The sequence below is a fragment of the Anabrus simplex genome, chromosome 1 (genome assembly GCF_040414725.1).
Source record: "Anabrus simplex isolate iqAnaSimp1 chromosome 1, ASM4041472v1, whole genome shotgun sequence".
In the NCBI taxonomy this organism is placed as follows: domain Eukaryota; kingdom Metazoa; phylum Arthropoda; class Insecta; order Orthoptera; family Tettigoniidae; genus Anabrus; species Anabrus simplex.
Window position 1 is genome coordinate 565787762 of NC_090265.1, and position 19365 is coordinate 565807126.

The 19365-nt window shown below is 39.7% G+C and overlaps 1 protein-coding gene across 1 annotated transcript; it reads right to left on the bottom strand.

The window, feature by feature from the left end:
• Positions 1-3095: 3095 nt before the first annotated feature.
• LOC136879150 (cuticle protein 76-like) lies at positions 3096-3725 on the bottom strand. Its single transcript, XM_067152941.2, has one exon. The coding sequence runs from the start codon at positions 3723-3725 to the stop codon at positions 3096-3098; it is 630 nt and encodes a 209-aa protein (XP_067009042.2).
• Between the last annotated feature and the right edge of the window lie 15640 nt (positions 3726-19365).

Genomic DNA, 19365 nt, shown 5'->3' on the forward strand with positions numbered 1-19365 from the left:
TGAGAATAAAAAAGGGAATTATCCCTTCTATTTCCATTCTCAACGCGCGAAAACTATTTTGAACCATAAATGGGTAATACATAGACCTTCTTTTCTATGTTCCACCAACTTACCTTTCCTGTTTATAAAAATATTGGTAGATTCATCTGGAACTTCTAGTGTAAGTTCAGCACACGAACTGTGTTCAGTATGGTATCTGCTTCAGTAATGTATATCTTCCCTATTCTTACACATTTTAATGTTATCCACAGAGATTCCTGATAATTCAATAACAGTCATATAAAACATAGGGTATTATCTTAATGTATGCTGCGGTTTCGATGTTGTCGAGCTGTATCATCTGTATTCAGTTCTGATTGAGCTTCAGGAAGGTCTGGATCCAGATGTGAATATCCCATGCATTTGGCCTGTTTTCCTTCTTGAATGCACATTTTAGAGTGTTCTTTTGGATAATTGTTTGCTATGTTGTTATCCGCACTAATGCACAGTTACCGCAGTACCGTATATCACGACCACATACGCAATACCACCTACGCTACGAGCTTGACAGTACAATACTTCGGTACTGTTCTCTCGAACTTTGCCACAAGTGTACCTCCTCGTAGCGCATCACAACAACAACAACGTTCCACCTTCTGCCAAATCCTGCGTATGTTATATTAGTATCCCGTATGTTTTGTGTATGGCCTGGTAAACGTACCTAATATTCATATACAGCTTTACCTTTGCACAATCCATGGACGAACACAGTCCTACGTTATTCATGATGAGAGTACACAAAAGGTAATGCCACACCACTGAAACACTGAAGTCAAAGTATTCATGGTCTTTAAATGCGACGAGTAATGCTATGCAATAGTGTGTATGAAATACTGCAACAATCACACAGCTCATACGAATCTGCTTAGTTTCATCGTCATTCAGCGATGCCCATCCTTGTATACTATGTGATGCTCTAACAAGTTACGTCCACATACACCGATGTAGTGCTTATCTCCTACGATCTCCCGTGACGACCAACTAGCTTACGTCTTTCTTCAGCACACCCCACCATCGCAGACTTGGTCTACTAAGGGCTCAAACTTTGTCGATGCTCTCCTTCACAGCTCTGGATATTGATTCTTCTGATATGCTCATCACATGACCAGTCTTTTTCTCCGAATATTTATGACACGGATATCCACCTACCGCACTATATATCTCTTTGTGTATCTTGTGTCAACACTCCCCTCCATATCTGATAGGCTTGAGGATCCACCGCATCACTTGCCTTTGGTTTATGACAGGAAAAATGAATTTAATATCGACATTGCTATGTTCTTAAACACATATTGTCAACAAGAGACATTCATTAGAACGAATAAAAGGGGAAACTCATGCGTCCGATTATCCCTAATGGGTACAGTACAATAATGTACTGTGTTTTTGTATGCATCCTCAGAGATCACGTTTTTCGTAGCGGATACGTTCTGCACTGAGTGAGTGGTAAAGCGGAATGAAAATTACGGTACTTCACTTCGTGCTCCTTTGTTTTCTTTCTTTTCTCTCTTTAATGTGCTAACAAATTATTTCAAAATTTTGATGACCTAATCTGGTATCTTTCTTCTTTATATATTTTGAAGATGCACTTAAGCAGTACAGAAAAAATCCTATCCAGAGATTTTCGCTGAAAATTCTCAAATTCGCCCTAGTGAATTTCTTAAACTCTTGGTCTTTGTACTATATGAATGTAGGGTTAAATCGATGTAGAATTCAACAAGAAATATGTCCTTACTTAAAATGACGTACATTAAGTTACGACCCTTATGTAACTATGTTTTATGTGTATGTTTTATATTCTTATTGAATAGTACAAAATGTACTTTAACCTTAGATCTTATCTACTTTTTCTGCGCATGCCTTGAAAGTTCTTCAGCAAAACTTAAGACGAGATTTTATTAGATCCTAGTTATTTCTGTATCAATGTTCCAGAAACTTTTATAAACTTAGAGAAATGAAAACAGCTCAGAGCTTTAGGAGACTAGATACCGAATTACCTGATATTAATGATATATTTTACCTGAAATCCGACCACATACGCAATAGCATCTACGCTACGCGCTTGACAGTACAGTACTTCGGTACAGTACTCCCGCACGTTGCCAGAAGTGTACCTCTTCGTAGCGGATCACAACATCAACGTTCTACATTTGGCCAAATCCTACGTATGTACCAGGTGGCTCGCGAGCGCCGATATTTCTACTTATAAATGCCCCGCAAGCACAAATGATGAATGGGTTATCTAGCAACTGATTTTCACAGGGGCACTACTGTCAGCGGACAGGTAACATCATAATACGAAGAGATAACAACCGTACGGTCACTCGCAGCATGTTCCTCAGCGCTACGCGACTAATACAACCCCTTGGATTAGTAAACCTCGTTTTCGAATGCATACTACTTGGCTGGTGTATGGTACAGCAGCACTACATTTGCTGTCTGCATATCGGCAATGGCTAGTGTGTTCAGCAACGACAAATACACAGACATCATTTTTATTTGGAGAATCTGGTTGGAATGCAGCCGAAGCTCCAAATAGACGTCTGCCTTCTATGCACGTATATCGCCGAACTGTATTAGTTTTGGTTTCATACAAACAACTCTTTTATTGAGTGGAATGTCTACATGTCCATAAATTAATCAGTTATTAAATGTTCTTTTCTGCATCTCCGGCGTATTTACAAATGCACCCTGTTATGGAACCTGTGCAGAAAAATGACTGCTATTTGTTTCACAACATTCAAAATACGGCACGTTGTAGCGCTCCTTCGAAAACAAGTGATTAGGCATCCCATGCATCACTAATGCATGCGGGACAATTGTAAGTAGAAAGTACGGCACTCGCGGGCCGCCTGGTATATAGGGAAGAGGCAAAATCAGGAAACATTCTGATCTCATAAGTAATTGTGTGTATAGGTTCAAAAAAAATAAAATTCAGAATTTTCTGCACTTTTATTTTAAAATAATAGACTTCGTTATAATAATTTATTATACGGACACAGTGGTAGAGTGATGGGAAAAAATGATAGCTCAACTACTTAACGTAGGTTCACCATCTACCATGCGTAGGAAAGACCAAGACCGTTACTGTAGGTCATGTGAGCGACGGCGGGGGCAGCGGAGTAGGCAACTCCGATAAGACTGTGTCCGACGACAGCGGGGGCGGCAGCTTTCACGATAGCGGGAGCAGCATGAACGGCAGGGGCGCCATAGGCCACAGCAGGGGCAGCGTGCACAGCAGGAGCAGCATAGGCGACTGGACCATGAGCAGCATAGGCGACTGGAGCATGAGCAGCGTAGGCGACTGGAGCATGAGCGACGGCGGGGTAGGCAAGAGCGTCGTTGCTCACACGGACATCAGACTTGCTGACACTAGAGTAAGGAGTGTTGATAGACTTGGAGTAGGTGGAGATCTGTCCCAGGTTACCGGGAGTCCTCAGGATATTGGAATGCTGGGCAGTGATGGCGGGGGTGGCCAGAGAGTGGGCGGCGTAGCCGTAGGCAGGGGCGGCAGCAGCATAGCCGTAGGCTGGGGCAGCAGCGTATCCGACAGCAGCAGGTGCTCCCAAGAAGCCAGCGTTTGCGACAGCCACGAGGGCAGCGAGAATGACAACCTGGAAAAGAGAAAACTTTAACGTCTTGCAGGTAATAAAACTCCGTTCATTTAATGGTTTTTGTATCGACATTGTGCCCTTTCTGAGGTGGAAACTAATTTCTAAACTGTTCGAATTCCTGACAGAGAATCGAACCCACTTCTTCCGGATGAACCGAATACGGCTTTACCACCTCATCTAGGTAGTCTCGATGCACTGCACTACTTAATCACTACTTAATCACAAACAGTTGGAATGAAAACTCAGCAATCTTACTGGACGGTAACTGTCGATTAAAAGGGCGCTTTCAAGATGTGAACTTCTGTTATCTTTGGTATTGTGAGTGAGCAAAAATTACATAGAGTATAAATGAGTTATGAATTAAATTTCCTCCTTTTGTTTGTCTGATCCCCTCCCTTCTACACACTGTAGTACCATATCCACACAGTTCTTTAATTACGCTGTTTAATGTATGAGGGGAACTTTATAGTCAGGAATATTGTATATTTGTCATGGTAATGAGGTCTTTTGTTTAAATGTTACAAGAAGTGACTCATTACGCCCCTGAGTAACCTGCACAAGTAACTACCTTGAATAAAGTTCAGTGGGTCCTTTACCTGACTGGGACTGTAATTTTCAGCCCCTTCGTGTATAGGCTGTTCCAAGGATAATGAGTCATTATCTGTAATTGTGTGGCTACTTGTTTCCTATTGAACTGTTTGCTAATTGGGGACCTGAGTGTAGGGTCGCCTTGGTCGTGTGTTTGTCCCATTGACAAATTTATATCCGGGTTGCTTAACGTCTCAGTCCTCCATGATAAAGGAAATGAAAATCCACAGCCTGTTTCCAGTCATACGACCGGGTCAGGAATAGAACGAAGCCCCATCTAGCGGCAAGAATAGGAATTATGCCGGCTGCCGAAGCTTGTCGCACTCCCCTGGGGCAATGATTAATGTCTGATAGATGAAATGATATTGGAGTGTGTTGCTGGAATGAAAGATGACAGAGAAACCGGAGTACCCGGAGAAAAATCTATACCGCTTCCGCTTTGTCCAGCACAAGTCTTACATGGAGTGACCGGAATATGAACCACAGAACTCAGCGGTGAGAGGCCGACGCGCTGCCACCTGAGCCACCAAGGCTCTATCTTCTTTGCTACTATCGTACCTTATTAGTCAGAAAAGTTTTGAAATTAGTAATATGTACCGAACTTTAATATGGGTCATTCGTTCGCGCGTGCGGACAGAATGCTAATTAACGTGCATCTGTCCAAAGATTTATCCACAGGATTTAATTTGTTTCTTCGATAAATTGTGTTTTCGATATTCATTCTCAGATCTCCAAGTTGTAGAAATGATCACGAGAATATTTTAATTGTTTTATACCCTGTCGGGCTAAGTACCACAGATAGGAGAGCACTGGCTTTTTGAGGTTCAGTTAGTGGGTTCAACTCCGGTTCAGTCCGGTGGTATTTGATGGTGCTCAAATACACCGGACTCGTGTAGATAGATTTTCTGGTACTATGAGAACAATTTTCCGGCACCTTAGCATCTCCGGAAACCGTAAAAGTAGTTAGTAGGACGTAAAACCAGTAAGATGAAACATTTTCCCCTGATCTTTCCAAATTGATGTGGCCCGTGAACAGTATTCTGCATGAAGGAAGTCTATACGCTTGTGCTCTTCTCTAGAGACCCTCAAAACAGACTAATAGGTCTGAGTTATTCCATAATTCCTTCCGTTTGCTTACATCAGCCTTTTACCTTTCACGTTTCCTGTTCTACTCCTTAGAACAACTGTTGTTGTTAGCATATACCATTCTTAAATCTGGAAGATTCTAGGAGCAACCGAAATGTCTTGTGACGTCCTTTGCTACGAAGACTCATTTAATGAAGCCATATATATTCGAAATCTGATGATCCCAGCCGAGATATTCCCGTGCTTATCTTACCAACCGAACACGAGTCAACTGGTATTGTATCTTACTTACGCTCATTCATCTGTGACATGATCCCCTTAACCGACTCAATTCAGGTCTCTTTTATCTTACAAGAAATGTGGGTTACGATGAAGGATAATCCTGCTTATTATCTCTGAAGGAATTTTCATCGTTTAATTTTTCTGAACTTCGCATTTTTATCTTCATCTAGCGCACCCTCCTTTTACTGATTCCTGTCTGCTTGAGTCTGCAGCCACTGTTGTCTTCACTTCAAGTTCTAAATTAAATATCTTAAATTCAGTGAAAATCCTTTCGTCTCCTAGTCTTGATGGACAGCGTAGTGGCGTCTGGTTGAGAGGACGCCGGGTCCGGGATTTTTCTGGTTAATTTTTCAAGCTCGGGTCCTTGTATTCATGTTAACAACAAATCTTTCATAAAAAACCGTGCAATATTGAATACATCCCTCATTATAGGGTTGACTTCAGGTATTCATTCATGTACAGTGCCTTAATAGATATCGGAAGTTAAATTTTAGTAACACAAAAGTAAATCTTAGTATCTGTGGAAAAATTCAAGACTGTAGTATATCACCAATATGTAATTCCTAGTCATCTAACTCAGCAGAAATGTCGGATAATCTTCGAACTCAGCCATCCTAAAAGAGATTTTCCGTCGTTTGTAACTCCAATTTCATGTGAATGTCAGGTTGCCTGGCCTTTTGGCCACGGCTAATTTCTTCCCCCTCCCCTCTCCTTTCCCACATAAGAACATTGGACCAAGGTATCCAAATCCCATTGCACAACAATTGAATATTTTATTATCACTGTCGCAATAATAGTCTTACAGTATTAAACTTGATTGTAGTTACAAGCGTGCAAGGCAAGTTTGCTATACAAAAAAATCCATACAAATTTTCCTAGAAATAAATTTTTAATAAATCAGTTAATTCATCACATTAGGCTCATAAAAATAATTTATTTAACTAAGTATACACTAATACAATTATTATCGTTTTAATTAAATTACCACAATTTCTATAATCTTCGTTAGAACGTACCTGCTTTCGTAGCCTAGATCTCCCAGATTTAGAATTTGGCAATTGTCCTGTATACTTCACTTAGTTAATCAATCCTTAATATATTTTATAAATCTAGAACCGAGGTCTCCTGTATTTCACGTCCCAGTACGCACAAGGAACTTAGTGAGCAAGAGATATAACAAACTCGCGGGACATGGTGTTAAGTGGGTTGGCTGAAATAGGCATTCTACCTGAGCACAGATTTCACGATATTATAGCACCATACTGAAAAACCATATATCCAAAGGTCTTGAAATGATCCACTCTTCCACTTTTGTAAGTCATACGATATTCTCGTAAGAGTCTTCTGAACTAACGTCACTTAAGTATTAGAAATGCTAATTTTCATTCTGTACAGTACTATTTTTTTTTTCAAGTTACCGAGCGAGTTGGCCATACGGTTAGCGGTGCGTGGCTCTGAACGTGCATTCGGGAGATAGTGGATTGTAACCTTACTGTCGGCAACCCCGTAGTTTCCGATTTTCACGCCATCAAATGGGGGCGGTACCATAATTAAGGCCCGGCAGCTTCCTTCCCACCCCTGGCCCTTTCCTATAACATCGTCGCTTTAATCCCCATTTGTATCGGTGTGATGTAAAGCCAATTGTAAATCATGTCAAGCTTCAAGATTTTAAGGTTTCATCGCAGTCTATTATTACGACAAAATCATCTGCATAGACCCTACAGCTTACTAGATATCTTACCAACTGAATTGCCCTATGTCGTCCCTAAAGGAACTACATCGTCTAGATCACAATTTCAAAACTCGTTTTTTAAGAACTAATAATACTAATGATGTCAAGAGATTTACGTACTTATTTGGTTTTCAGAGAAACCGATATGCCGGAAATTTACTCTGCAGGAGTCCTTTTACGTGTCGGTAAAGTTACTGTAACGAGGCTGACTTATTAGACCACCTTCGAATACCACCAGTACGCGTCGGACTCAGAAGGCTAGTGCTTCTACTGCCTAAGCCACTCAAGCAGACTGTTTAACAACTCAATCACTTTCATTTTCCTCCCTGACAAATTTCCCACTTTAATTGGTTCGGCACTCATGTGTATATAGCCCATATTTTACGGCGGTATGCCCTTTCTGACTCCAAACCTTGGCACAGGCAATCTGCATATGAAACCATTCCTCAATTGGTAAATTTGTTAATATTATTAGACACAGGAACATACCGGTGACGTCTGTGTAAGAAATGGATCATTATTTTAAATTATTTCCCCCTCATGAAAAGTCAACAATGGAAAACATCATGCTTGGTAAATAAATACCGTTTACATAAAATTACACACGTCAGGTTATGGAACACTTACTATTCCCGCAAAGCGCGTTCTCGAAAATTATCGTACAGAAGTGTATAACAGTTTCTCAAATATTTTATCATCTCCAAAATTTCTGAAACTGTAACACTTAGACTTAGGGATCCGTATTTCTCCACTCGAAAATTAGATACGTACAACAGCTGGTATACGACTAGCTCTATACGTCCTTACCTTGAAAGCCATTATTGTTCAAGAGTTGTGAGTACACCGTATCAAAGCTGATCACACTGTGAGGGGAGTGTGGACTGCCTCACTTTTATATGAAGCAGGTCCAGTGGACGTCGTCATTCAGTGAAGACAGTCAGTCGGCGGTGCGCTTTCACCAGCCAGAAGGGATCGCGGTGTAGCCTTTCCTTACGTCATCCTCCAATGTCACAACTAATAGTTCCAATGCTCACCTAAATTAGGCAATTCCAAACTAGTGCGCAGAATAGTAATTTTATCACTTATAATTTCCAATAATCTTTGACGCCAATTTCTTCAGAACTTTCATTGCATGTAATTGAAACACTTAAGGTCAGTGATGTTGGAAATTTTGCAATAGTATTTAAGCCAGACATGCAAAAGGCGGGGAATATTTTCATAACGGATTTGGTCTTAGGGCAGTTCATACTCACCATAGATAGACTTAGACTCCCAATATATGGGAACATGGATAATGGGATGTAGAAGCGTAGAATCCTTAATAATATTTGAGTAGAGGCATCTCAGTTACATGTATGTATTTTTTTTTTTGCTAGTTGTTTTACGTCACACCAACACAGATAGGTCTTACGGCAACGATGGGACAGGAAAGGGCTAAGAGTGGGAAGGAAGCAGCCGTGGCATTAATTAAGGTACAGTCCCAGCATTTTCCTGGTGTGAAAATAGGAAACCACGGAAAACCATTTTCAGGGCTGCCGACAGTGGGGTTCGAACCTACTATCTCCCGAATACTGGATACTGGCCGCACTTAAGCGACTGCAGCTATCGAGCTCGGTGCATGTATGTATACCAGAATGCATGGATAACGGTTTGTTGAAGCGTAGAATCTTCAACAATAGTTCAGAAAAGGCATCTCAGCTACGTCTATGTGCAGCAGAATACACCGTCCTTCCCTGTGATTGGCCTGTAAGCAGAAGTACATTTATGTACATTTCCTTTTCAAATCGTCAGTTAATGATAAAACTCGTAAGTTTTCTCCATAAATTAGGTTCATTATTCTCTAGTACAGTATTTCCTCTTCGTCACTAACGTCTATACCCAGTTGTTTCGTCCAATGCAGTTATTCTTACTTTGGCCTCCGTACTTACAATGCATATACAAATTTTATCCTTTTGGGATAGGAGTCGTCCTTAAAACTCCTGACATGCCACTTAGAGTATATCTCCGTGTTTAAGATCTATAAAACATAAATGGAAACATGTGAGATTTTCAATAGGCTGTAGGGAAGACTAGAGGAAAATATGCATGAAACACAATGATAAGAGGATAACGTCAGTTGGGACCCGTTGTTATGACTGTTTAAATCCTTGCTATTGGATAATTATATCATCAGAATCAATGTGACCAGGAAGCCAAATTCGTTATAAAAACTAGATATGAGGGATGAAGGTGAAGATGGCGTTTAGGGCTGGAATAGGAGCAGTGTGGGGCAGGTATTGAAGAAGTGCAGAAATGGAATATATTCAGTAAAATGTTGATGGACCCAACATTCAACAGCTCTGTTTAATTGCCCTGTTTTAATTTCAACTGGGATCTTTATGCAAGCACTTGATAAAATACAATTCGGAAACCTCACCTTTATGGTTCATTTCCGTCCAATACAAGGAAGTTTTGAACATACCAAATCCAGCCACATAAACATTCAAACAGGCAGGCCACATGAAATGTGAACAATATTGAGAATATTGAGAAAGAAATGCAGAGTGCATACATACCAGTAGGGACAACCCAGCGTAGGACTACTGCACTCGGTGTGACAGTAAAAGAAAAAGGGAGAGGAGAAGGCTATTTGTGAATACTATCTTTCCATGTTTTCGGAATACTATTCTAAACTAACACAATGTTGCCTGCGATATAAAGTGGGAGGGATTGAGTAACGTATGCAGTAAATAACTGTGCACTAATAATTTGCCCTATTATGAAATGTGGCGTGTCTCTCATTTTACATGTAATTATGAACTGTTGCACCCAAGAGTTCAATATATACTGACTCGGCTACTACTTAGAATAAACTAACATATCCATGACTCAAAGTTGTCATATGAATTAAGGTTTGTGGTCAAATCTTGCCTTACTGCCAAGATCTTTATTTATTTGTGTCTTCATAAACTGGCGAAGTTAGGGCTCTTGGCCCTCTCTTACACTTAACCAACACAATTTTTAGTTTTTACAGCATTAATTAAAAATATCATAATAATGAATTACATAGTACAATTGTTTAAGATGGAAATTGTACTGGATAAATAGGGAGTATACAGTAACAGAAACAGCAAATTAGTAACTATAGAATGTCTGCTTACTAGCTTAAAGGAAAACGTATTCTAATATGAGACAAAATGATACGAACTGCATATTAGTATGTAACAATCTGAGTTACTATGTTGAATATTTTGGCATTATTCAGAACATGTCCTTTCATTCTATCAGCTTTTGTTCCTTGTCAAATTCGAACAAGGATCTTTGTTTTAGTCTTGTTTATTTGTATTTTCTAGGCTAGCAGGATGGATTCCATTTCCCCCGGCATTAATGTTAGCTCCTTTTCACCTTCTGCCAGGACTGCAATGTCATCTATCTATAAATCATAGCATGTCCACTCTTTCTTGTGCCGGCCCCGTGGTGTAGGGGTAGCGTGCCTGCCTCTTACCCGGAGAACCCGGGTTCGATTCCCCACCCGGTCAGGGATTCTTACCTGGAACTGAGGGATGGTTCGAGGTCCACTCAGCCTACGTGATTAGAATTGAGGAGCTATCTAACGGTGAGATACCGGCCCCGGTCTCGAAAGCCAAGAATAACGACCGAGAGGATTCGTCGAACTGACCACACGACACCTCGTAATCTTCAGGCCTTCGGGCTGAGCAGCGGTCGCTTGGTAGTCCAAGGCCCTTCAAGGGCTGTAGTGCCATGTGGTTGGCTTTGGTTTGGTTTTGGTCCACTCTTTCTCCGTGTACCTTCACCCCACCGATTTGCCTCAAGCTGGCTCGCATTTCTTCTAGTCCCATCCGAATGTAGCTGTTGAACAGGATACGCGAGAGTGAACACACATGTCTTACTCCCTGGTTGATTTTCACCTAATCTTAATGCTCATCACATCTCACCACTACTTTTCTTATTACTCTTCTTCTTTATACAACCTCTATTGTAGGTATAATAGTAATAATAATAATAATAATAATAATAATAATAATAATAATAATAATAATAATAATGCCGGGCTAAGTGGCTCAGACGGTTGAGGCGCTGGCCTTCCGACTCCAACTTGGCAGGTTCGATCCTGGCTCAGTCCGGTGGTACAGTATTTGAAGGTGTTCAAATACGATAGCCTCGTGTAGGTAGATTTACTGGTACATAAAAAGAACTCCTGCGGAACAAAATTCCAGCACCTAGGCGTCTCCGAAAACCGTAAAAGTAGTTAGTGGGACGTAAAGCGAATAACATTATTATTATTATTATTATTATTATTATTATTATTATTATTATTATTATTATTATTATTATTATTATTATTAATGACGATGATGATGACCGAGTGATTTGGCTACGTGTAACGAATCGTGTAGTTGTACGCTAGTGTTCAGTCCCCACCGTTGACATCCCTGAAAATAGTTTTTCACCAGGCAATTGTCGGAGTAGAAGAGTAGACCTCGGCCGTTACCTCCCCTTTTGGCATCCATCGTCACCGAAAAATATCTCACTTTCTTCATGTTAATTATGTAGTTAAGTAATTTTTTGCGTAGTATGCGTCATATGGAAACTCAGAATGATGGCAAATTTGTCTGTTAAGGTCACTGCATTTCAGTTTCTTGCATGATACATCTCTGCATAATTTGCAAAGTAATATACTGTATATGTTAATATAATTAAATATTTGCACATAAAATTAGAATTATAGAATTTATAGAATTTATGTAATTTTTAATTTGATATAGTCAGTATACTGCACTCCAGAAAACATTTCTGTCAGCAACAATCATGTGTTGCAGTATACATTTATGACCTCTTGCGATGTCGGCATATCATTTCAATACTTTTCAATCGTCGACGAAATCTGAAAATATGGAAAAGTATCTTGTGATACTTGCTTAACTTGACAATCTCACCAAAAACTACTGTGACGTATTGAAATGAGTAGTGTCTTTGAAAATTTTCTGTAACTATTTTTCAATAGATAGCTACTTTTTAATTCCGTGGTAAAGTATGGTATTACATATTTAGTACATATTTCGAGGGGTTTTGTTACATGTTTACGTAACGTCTCTAACTTAAAAAAAAGAATGAGAGCTTGGTACTGAATTTTCCTCTAATTTAATATTTTATCAGAATTAATTTGATCAAATTATAAATTCACTTCCCATGTAGATACAAAACCTGTTGGTACCCACCCACCCTACGTAATTTAATTACTATTGAGGAACTATCTGACCCTGTCTAGAAAGCCAAGATGACGGCCGAGAGGATTCATCGTGTCGATCACATGACACCTCAGCCTTTAGGTTGAGCAGCTGTTGCATGGTAGATGAAGGCCCTTCGGGGCTGTTGTGCCACGGGGATACAAACTTACAGGATACTATTACATGAAATTCCGGACTATAATTATGATCACTATTATTATTATTTTTATTATTCATAGTTAGGACCACTAAGAATCGCGAGATCTTGCCGGCCCACCAGGTTTTCATACTTTCGTCGTGTGCTTTCTTCCATGCATCAGAATGGACATGCTTCAGTCGAGATGGGACTTCTTCTTGATGAACCTGTCTAAGTTTGTATGTGAGTGGTACTCGGAGTTGAATGTCTGTTTCTGAGGTTCCTTACTTCAAAAGATCTTTTATCGATCTCCACCAACCAAGAAGGAATCGTTTTGAGATTTCTGAAGAAGGATAACAATCGTTTACAGATTCTTTCAGCTGGCAATCTGAAGAGGTGAGCGTAAAATGTTATCCTTCTTTTCCGGATTACGGTTGATATCTTTTCAGTGTGAGGGTATATTTCTAAGTTGCTCCAAAGTCTGTAAACACCATTTTTGGTGCTGAAACCAAGAATTTTTCGGATAATCATCCTTTCCTTAATTGCCAGTTTTTCAAGCAGGCTATGCGTTTGTTAAACATTCTGCTGCATGTAATGCTTCATGTCTAATCACAGTCTGATAATATCGAATTTTTGCATTTCGAGAGATGAACATTTTGTTGTATGCGTTTTGAGTGAGTCGTAAGGCTGTTTCAAGCTTGTTGACACGTGTTAAGACGGCGAACTTCTCAGAATTATTGGATTCAACCCATTCTCCAAGGTAGTTTAATTTTTCCACTTTCAAGATTCTAGCGTAGGTAGTCAGATGATGTACTGGAGCATGTATGATGTTAGAAATTAAATGGGTTTTGGTATAGGAGATGGTGTTAGAAATGAAATGGGTTTTGGTATAGGAGATTTTGAGACCAATCGTAACTACGCACTCATGCAAGTAGTCGATGTGTTGAGTACCTAGTTCAGGAGAGAGAGGTCATCCGCAAGAACAAGGCAGTTCGGCCTATTTGAACTCCATTAGACACTTCTTTAGATCGAAGAACATGTCCCCATTCCCGGATGACCCTCTCGAGAGTACAGTTGAAAAGTAGTGGTGATTGTGCATATTCTTGCCGAACTTCCGTTTGGGTTTGAAAGGCTTCAGAAATCTCAGGTCTGAATTTTACTTTGGAAGACGTACCAGTGAGTGTATTTTGAATGATCTGTCGGATCTTGCTGTCTAGGCCAAATTCTTGGAGAACTTGGAAAAAGGTTGAGAGGTCAATCGAATCCTACGCCTTTTGAAAATCTACAAAAGTGATGACAAGTGGTCTGGCACTGAGTTTCAGGTACGCGATAGTCATTTACAGATTCGGAATCCGTTTCGAGCAGGATCTGGATTTTCGTAAACCGACTTGGTATTCACCTATTTGTGAGTCAAGTTGTTCTACAGCTCTAGTGAGTAAGGATTTGGAGAGGATTTTATAAATAACAGGAGGAAGAGAGATGCCGCGATAATTATTGGCATTCAATTTATCGCCTTTTTTATGAAGGGGATGAATAAGAACAATAAATAATGTAATTATTATCAGCCCGTCTAGTGGCCATGATCGTTATGGTTTTGACTCTATACGGTCTGACACCGTGGTTAGCCGCTTCGAGTCCCGTTGGTCGAAATGATTTTCACCATCACCATCAGGATAGGACAGGCGGTGGTATACAATTTCTAATCACTAGATTGCGTGCCGAAAACCTGGATTCACGTCCAAACCTCTCTGCAGTGCTCATGTGGAGTGAAGGCATATGACGCTGTTGCTGTTGATTCGTCCGTCGGATGGGTACATGAAGCCTTCAGCAGACACCTTGGTGCTATTCGACAGGAGTAGGCTATGTGCTGGCACCGGGTTTCATCCTCTCCCTTCTTACTATGATTCAACAGGTCATTAATTTATTCTCACTAACTCGTCTGATGAGGTTGACGTCAGGAAGGGCATCAGGTCGTAAAACCTCATTACGAAGATTCATCTCACTTCATACCCGACTCCCGTAGAGAAACTGGACAACGGATGAACATGCATTATTATTATTATTATTATTATTATTATTATTATTTAGTTTAAATAGCGCTAATCCTCTTGGTATTAGAAAATGCCTGATTCCTCAAGAATGAGCTTATTAAGTATAAACAAATGTGTAAGGCCATAGAACATGGGAAATATGCATATTTAACTTGTAAACAACACGATCCTTAAACGTCTGTGTTTTAGTTACATTAATGAAATATCAATACTAGGAATATTAAATGGATTTTAACCCTTATTGCTATTCCTACGCATTTATTAGATAATCATGGACATATTCTATATTACCGTACTTGTGACCAGACGTAATATTCACTAGCTCTGACCTCCATAATAGCTTACCGTAAGGTACACTTGTTCCAGAAATGATCATGAATACCTAGAACAGTTTGCGTAATATCAAGAGCCATTAGAGAAAATTAGCTCTAACTTTATGTGATCAAATTAATATCGAGTAGGTTGTAGAGCTATTGAATCACGTTGTTTCGTAGAAGAAGTTGTTGAAAACTCGCGAGGCCAGCGCCGTCTGTCAACAGATATTAGTGTGATTTAAAATTAATGTAATCGCTTTACTGCCTGCATTTAAGAACCTTGTCGCGTATGGCCTATAAAAGTGACATAATCAGTAATTACGGATAAACGTTCAGTTTAAATCAGTATTGAGTAATATCACAAAGTAATCGTACTTGTGTAATAATAATAATAATAATAATAATAATAATAATAATAATAATAATAATAATAATAATAAAATAACGGAATTCAGTTTCATCCAGAGAGTGCTGTAAGTGGGAGTTTTAACGTGCTCGAAAATGTACTTTAACGAATCTCTCACATTTAATCTGACCTGTTATGACGGATTCGATCCCGCAACATTCACTAGAAAATCGTCCATCAAATAATTTCGCTACAAAGTAGGTTAAATTTAATTCTGTGTGGCTATATATATCCGTGTGCAGCCCTTGTAAGGCAGACCCTCCGATGATGGTGGGTGGTATCTGCCATGTGTAGGTAACTGCATAAGAAAAAGGTTCCAAGTAGGACATTCCAGAATTAATGAACAAGGGGAGTGTGTATATGAGGATCTTCAAAAGGCACAAGTATTCAGTCAGCAGTATGCAAAGATTGTTGGTTACAAGGTTAATGTCCAGTTAGAGGAAGAGACTAATGCTAAAGAAGTATTAAAATTTACATATGATAACAATGACATTTACAATAAGATACAAAAGTTCAAAAGAAAAGCGGCTGGAATTGATAAGATTTCTGGGGATATACTAAAGACAATGGGTTGGAATATAGTACGATATCTGAAGTACTTATTTGATTATTGTTTGCTTGAAGAAGCTATACCAAATGAATGGCGAGTTGCTATAGTAGCCCCTGTATATAAAGGAAAGGGTGATAGACACAAAGCTGAAAATTACAGGCCAGTAAGTTTGACATGCAGTGTATGTAAGCTTTGGGAAGGCATTCTTTCTGATTATATTAGACATGTTTGTGAAATTAATAACTGGTTCGATAGAAGGCAGTTCGGTTTTAGGAAAGGTTATTCCACCGAAACTCAACTTGTAGGATTCCAGCAAATTCCACTCTCTAGTCGTTCCCCGCATATTTTTATGTTAGCGGCGTGTTTTAAGTAAGCGTCAAATGAGAGTATTTAATAGAATTATAACTAAAGAAATAATTGTTTGGCGATAAGCATGTGGCAAAACAGGCAACGCCTTTATGAAATCTCCCCCAAGAACAATAGCTTTTCCCTCACAATGAATGGAATGTCGTTACCTATATTTAGAAGATGATTCGCACATATTAATTAATGACTATTTGCCATTGTGGGCATCGTGCTCATCGAATATCGTCAGCTGCTTTGGAATTTAATTTTAATCCAGACACAGAACTCATTTAAATTTAGAGGAATATTGAATGTAATGTACACTGTTCAACACTGGGACCGATGATCTAGATGTTAGGCCCCTTTAATCAACACGCTTCAACCACCGGGAAGAAAAACAGTGGCTATTCCTTTCCACGAAGTACAGCTGACCAGCAAGACGTCTGAATGCGCATGTATGCCTACCCCGTCCCACCTCCCCTATCGTGTTACCTGCTCAGTGCTCTCACAGTTCAGGCGGCCTTGAAATACTGGCGAGCGACTTAGGCAGTCAGAATGCTACAGTTTTCTTTGTTAATTGAAACATATGGCAAGAAATGTTTATGTTTTTAAAGAAAATCTGCAAATCTACAGAGCAAGAGCTTACGTCAAAAAGCTTTACGATGTCAGTAAATTCAGTCGTTCTCTCAAACTCGCGGTCACAAAAGTCAACCTAGTGTTTTAAATATATAGACTAACACAAAAAGGGGAAACTACCAGTTTCCTGTTCAGAATCACTCATATTGTCATGCTGTGGACAGCCTATGCAATAACGTCAGGCGTTCTGCGATGTTATGATGTCTTAATTGATGATCCTACCAAGCTTTATTGCAATCGATCTAGTTAAACCCGAACAGTTTCCTTGTGAATAGCATCGCCTATGGGTTCTCGCCGAGGTGAACACCATTCGAACACCAATTAATGTGGGATTTATGAAATTAAAATTACCTCCCTATGGGTTAGACCACACGTAAACTCATAAAGCCGTGCTTTGATCTTAAGAACAACTTAAAGATTTCAATGCATCCGTACACGCCCAAGTACCTTGATCCGCTAAAACAACATTTTGCTTTTCAATTTGCTGTATATCGCACCGACATAGATAGGTCTTATGGCGACGATGGGATAGAAAGGCAAGGGGTCAACCGTGGCCTTAATTAAGGTACATACCCAGCATTTGTCTGGTGTGAAATGGGAAACCACTGAAGAGACGACTACTACTTAAGCAAATAACCCGCAGATAATCCTCAACCCTGTTGCTTGTCTTTATTGACCAGGTCCAGTCCAGGGGTGACCACTGCACCACTTTTTTTCCTGCGTTGAACTGGAGGGCTATTATCATCATTGGGTGCTGCTGATCGCTTCTCACAAAATGCTCGAATCACTAGAGGCGTGCATATCACGTTACCTGTAACAGTTGTGACTCACATTTGCTTTCGAGAGTTGGCGTTCCTGCATGGTCAGGCTTTGTCATCCTTAGTGACCACTGGAGCATTTTCGTCTGCATTACATGGAGGGCCTATTTACGTTTTGTGGTAGCAGAGCCGTACAGTGCAACTGATTGGATCTTCTTTTTCTTCCTTCCTTCCTTCCTTCCTTCCTTCCTTCCTTCCTTCCTTCCTTCCTTTATCTCCATCTTTCCTCCGCATGTGTCACTCATGCTAACGGCCGGATGTCCTTCCTGACGCCAACGCAATATGAAGGGACGTATTCAACTGTTGGCTGTTTTTGTGAAGCTCGGCAGATGGCGTGTTGTGTGTGGTGTGTAATTGAAAAAATGTGTATTAATCCCTTCGCGAACACCCACTCTCCGAGTCATTGGCCGGACAAGGCAAAAATCCCCGGCGTGGCTGGGAATCGGACACAGTACCTCTTAAATCGAAGGCTGTGACACTGACAATTCAGCCAAGGAGTGGCATTAGTCGGGCCAAGAATTTTAATAATTACCTTGAGCTGAATGGATATTTTCTTATGAAATAGAACGCCAGTGTCTTTGCACAATTTCTAGAGCCCTGCGCGGATTTACAAAATAATATCCGCATCCGCACTTCCTTCATCCGCATCCGCTAATTGTTATCCGTGGATATTGTAAATATTTAACTACAGTATATTACACTCAAAGTATTGAAACTGATAGATCTGTTAACATAGTACACTAGGCCTGATACCATTAATTGTGGGCAGGAGTCAGCTAGGCTCAAGTCAGATTTACGGCTTTATGGTCTCAAGGCTCTTCATATATCACCATTTTCCCGTACCACTGTCAAAGGTTGCCTAATCACAAGCAAAAATAAGAGTATACCTGAGTGAAAATCAATAAACGTCGTTAGTTAGAAATTATTAGCAAAATTATCCGCACTACCATACAGTTTATATCCACCAAGACGCTAACTTCGTGGATATCCGCGGATATCCGCATCCGTGCAGGGCTCTAAACAATTTCATCCACATTAATTGGATTAATCTTTGATTTACTATGCATGATTTAGATACGAAGATGCTTATTGGCCTAAAACACACAAAACACACTCTTCCATTTATTTGACGATCTGTGTAGCGTAACTGATACGGTGCTTCCCACCTATACTCAAGATTGTGGGACCGAATCTTATTGCAAATTCCAGAACGCTTAAATGCAATAGACATGCATGCGTAGATTAACTGGTGAGAACACAATTCTGCCTTTATGGCGTCTTTTTTTAAGGGATCTTAAATGCACATTATTATTATTATTATTATTATTATTATTATTATTATTATTATTATTATTATTATTATTATTATTATTATTATTTGGAAAACTGTGGTTTGTTCAAATTTTTTTTTTTGTCTTTCACCATAATTTTCCTCATTACCATTTTTTATCTATGTATCTCTGAATGCGTCCTTAGCATCTTGATCATAAATTCATACATCCTCTCAAGAAAACAGCCGGCATTGAATTACCAAGAAGTT